At 65.1% G+C, this 3,417-nt stretch overlaps 1 protein-coding gene across 1 annotated transcript in view; it reads right to left on the bottom strand.

Annotated features, from left to right (window-relative positions):
• Nucleotides 1–904: 904 nt before the first annotated feature.
• Nucleotides 905–3,417, bottom strand: part of PIGQ (phosphatidylinositol glycan anchor biosynthesis class Q) — a 7,493-nt gene continuing 4,980 nt past the window's right edge. Inside the window, exons 6-10 of the mRNA XM_004373130.2 lie at nucleotides 3,271–3,382; nucleotides 2,720–2,800; nucleotides 2,394–2,508; nucleotides 2,028–2,089; nucleotides 905–1,172 (exon numbers count right to left, since the gene is read on the bottom strand). Coding sequence (XP_004373187.1) covers nucleotides 1,020–1,172; nucleotides 2,028–2,089; nucleotides 2,394–2,508; nucleotides 2,720–2,800; nucleotides 3,271–3,382 — 523 coding nt within the window. The 3' untranslated portion in view covers nucleotides 905–1,019. The remainder of the gene's footprint in view (nucleotides 1,173–2,027; nucleotides 2,090–2,393; nucleotides 2,509–2,719; nucleotides 2,801–3,270; nucleotides 3,383–3,417) is intronic.

Here is a 3,417-nt window from a genome sequence, read left to right as displayed (position 1 = left end):
CACAGCCGAGGGGAGAGACACAGCCAGATGGCTCCAAAACAGAAGGCTTTATTGTCACAGGGGTCACCTGCCCTGCCCCATCCACGTGCTCGCTGTCACTGTGCTGCCAAGCACGGTGGTGGAGCTGGGCCAAGCGCTGCCTCCTTCCTGTTCACAGCAGACACAGCCTCTACTCAAAGGTGAGAGAACACAGTTGGTTCCACTTGGCACAGTCACACCCTCCCCACACACAGTCCCGGTTCTGCTGCCCCACCAGAGTCCCAGGACCATGTCCTCAGGGGTCCCACCACCATGTGGGGGACTCCTACTTCTGCGTGACAGCAGTTAGGGGAGAAAGGGCCTGGCCTGCAGGGTGAAGGCTGGGCCTGGAGCAGAGACACATCAATGGCCTGTCAGCTCTTTCTGCAAACACCCTCTCCAGGAAGCGTCAGGGAAAACGCCCAAGCCATGAGCCTTATGGGTCGGCCACGGCGCTGGTTTGGGCGGGGGGCCAGATGCTGCTCCGATGCCCCAGTGGGCTGGTCTCCCCACGATGAAGCACTGGGAGGCAACGCAAAGGCGGAGCTGTGGTTGTAAGGAGTGCGCCCCAGGGGGACCCCCTCCATCCCCGTGACAGGCCAGCCAAGTGACAGGCCAGCACACCCACGGAGTGGGCCCAGATCCCTGTGGGAGAGAGGACCGGTGCTGGATGTGGAGTGGCTGTGGGTAGCAGGGGGGTGCTCCCAGGGCAAGCTCTGGGGTCTGGGGGCGTCAGCTGACAGCATGATGAGCAGACAGGACCAGGAGGCAGGTCCCAAGGCAAACAGTGCTAGTGACAGTGCCTGGCCAGGCAGGCGCGCCCTGCCTGTGACCTCAAGGCCTTGGGAGTCAGGGAGGAGCACGGGCCCCCCACACCTGAGAGCACATGGGCATCTCCCACCCGACACCTGGGGGGCATTCACTGCCCAACAGTCCATGCCACCCGGGGTAGAGCAGAGACTGCCGTGGCCAGGAGGCACTGCTGAGTGGTGGCTGGGCCCTCAGTCTTGCTTGCCCCCCTTCTGCCTCCAGGGGTAGATGAGCTCCCCAAAGAAGAGCTTGCGGCACAACGAGCTCCAGGAGAGCTTGGGGCGGCAGCCACAGCTGGGGAGGCGATAGGCGCGCACGACACGGCTGTACGGCAGTGGGTTTATCTGCAGAGGCGAGGGTGTGCTCAGACAGTGGCGGCAGAGAAGGGCCGGGGGCTCCCTGGGGAGGAGGTGCCTGGGCTGGATGGCTGTGGGAGGGCCAGCTGTGTCCCAGATGTGGCTCTGTATACAAGCTTGGGAGGGCCCAGGGGAGGGGGCTCACTGAGCGGCCAGTGCTCTCTGCCACTTCTGGGCCAGCTGGAGGTGGTGAGGAGGGGACCAGGCTGGGCCGTGAGGGCCGGGACTCATGGCCCCAGCCTTGCGCAGGGCCTGGAGATGCATCCCAGCAGGGACCCTCACTGCCTCTGCTCCAACCTCTCTCAGATGCTTTTGGCACATTGAGGCCACCAAAAGATGGGCTAGGCCATGATGGCGCTGGGCATGATCACCAGGCCAGCCCTGCCTGCCTGGACCTGTTCCCTGGCACTGAAGGTTACCCCAAACTCCCAGTACAGGAGCTGGTCAGGCCAGGTGGCCAAGTGCAGGGCCACAGGGCACACCTGAGCTGCCAGGGCATTGGCCAGGTCTACAGGAATGCCAGCACAGCGCCAGAGCCCCTGGCTGCCTGGGGGCATCTGACTTAGTGCAAAAGGATCATGCTATGGGCTGGGGCCCCAACAGTGCAGCCCCAGTGGGGGGCTCTGAGCCCTGCTGGGGAGCTCCAGGCAGAGGGGTGCTATGATGCTCAGAGACCTCAGGGGTGAGGGGTCCCCCACGGGCCCTATCCTCAGCTCCCCCAGCCCTTCCACCTGCAGCTGGCCCCAGATGGCACACCCCACAGCCCCGCACCAGGCAGCACAGAGGGGGGACGCCATGGCAGCTGGTGTCCCGGCCACAGGAAGTGGGAGAGTGGGGCAGTACCTGCATCAGGAGGCGGAGAGGCTTGCCAGCTTCATGCTCCAAGACCCGGAACTTCACGCCGGCTGAAACGAGAGCAAGGGACCGTGAGGGGAGCAGCACTGCCCCAAGCCCTGGGAGCCCCTTGCTGCACAGAACCCCCGAAGCGTCAGCCTGGCTGGCAGGGCAGGGTCTTGGGGCAGCGCACATGGTAGGCTCCCAGCCCAACATTCCCGAGCGGGAAGGCTCTTGGAGACAGAAGTGCTGGGACAGTTGTCAACTGATGCAGAGGCCTGAGGCAGGCTCATCCAGGAGGGTCGGCTCTCCCGTGGCCTTTCACGTGAGGTCTCTGCACCCCCGCCCCCCTAGCCCTGGCAGCACGGCACCCACCGGCAAGTCTGTAGGGCCGGCAGAGCCGCAGGCCGACCGAGTATAGTGGCAGGGAGTTGATGAGGTCCACGAGCAGGTGGAGAAGGCCCTGCACGGCCACCACCAGGAGCCGGAGCTGCAGCAGAGAACAGCGCTCAGGGCCTGCGAGGCTGACGGTGCCCAACCCACTCTGCTTGGTGAGGGTGACGGCCCAGCCGAGGCTCCAACGTGGCAGTGGTTCATGAGGTCGGGCAATGGCATGTCCATCCCTGGAGTGCCGCCCACCTCCCACTGTCCCCCGCCCCCGCCTGCACCCAGCACATCCTAGAGCAGGACCCGGGACTGACCAGCGTGAACACCAGGTAGTACAGGGCTGTGGTGGGCAGGAGGAAGACCAGGATGGTGAAGAGCAGGGTCCCGATGAAAAGCTGTGGGGAAGGGCCCAGCCGTGAGCACTGGGGAACTCCCCCCTACAGGGCTCAGGCTCCTGAGAAAGCTCAGGGGCACAGCCACGCACGGTGAGCGTCCCAGGATGTGCAGGGCCACATTCTGTGTGTGGAGACCCGGGGTCAGGGGATGGGGGGGTGGGCTGGGAACAGTCACGCACTGAGGACAGGCCTCCGTCCACGGGAGGACAATGTGCCCTGAGGAGCAGCACCAGGTCACTGTCGGGCTGAGCAAGCACGTGGGCTGGCCTGCACCTGGGGTTACCTACGGATGCCACCTCCATCCCTGTGGCAGGCAGGCGGCCGCAGGATGGAGCCACAGGTGCCTCATGAAGCCCCGGGCAACGACACTGGCCAAGTGGACACTGAGTACCTGAGCTTGAGGCGGTCACCCCCATGGCCACACAGGCCAGTCAGCCACAGGGGGCCCACATCCACGTGGGCACCAGTACCTGGTCCAAGTCGTAGGAGCAGGAGTCCACACGCTGCCGCAGCACGTTCCACTTCTTGCCCCGGAACAGGCGCCAGAGTGAGGACAGGCCGTACATCTTCAGACAGTACAGCCTGCGGGCAGGTGCGGGCGGGCAGGGGGCGGGCGG

The sequence above is a fragment of the Trichechus manatus genome, unplaced genomic scaffold (assembly GCF_000243295.1).
Source record: "Trichechus manatus latirostris isolate Lorelei unplaced genomic scaffold, TriManLat1.0 scaffold00024, whole genome shotgun sequence".
Lineage (NCBI taxonomy): Eukaryota > Metazoa > Chordata > Mammalia > Sirenia > Trichechidae > Trichechus > Trichechus manatus.
Note: the sequence above shows the minus strand (reverse complement) of the source record. Positions and strands in the feature narration are given on the sequence as shown.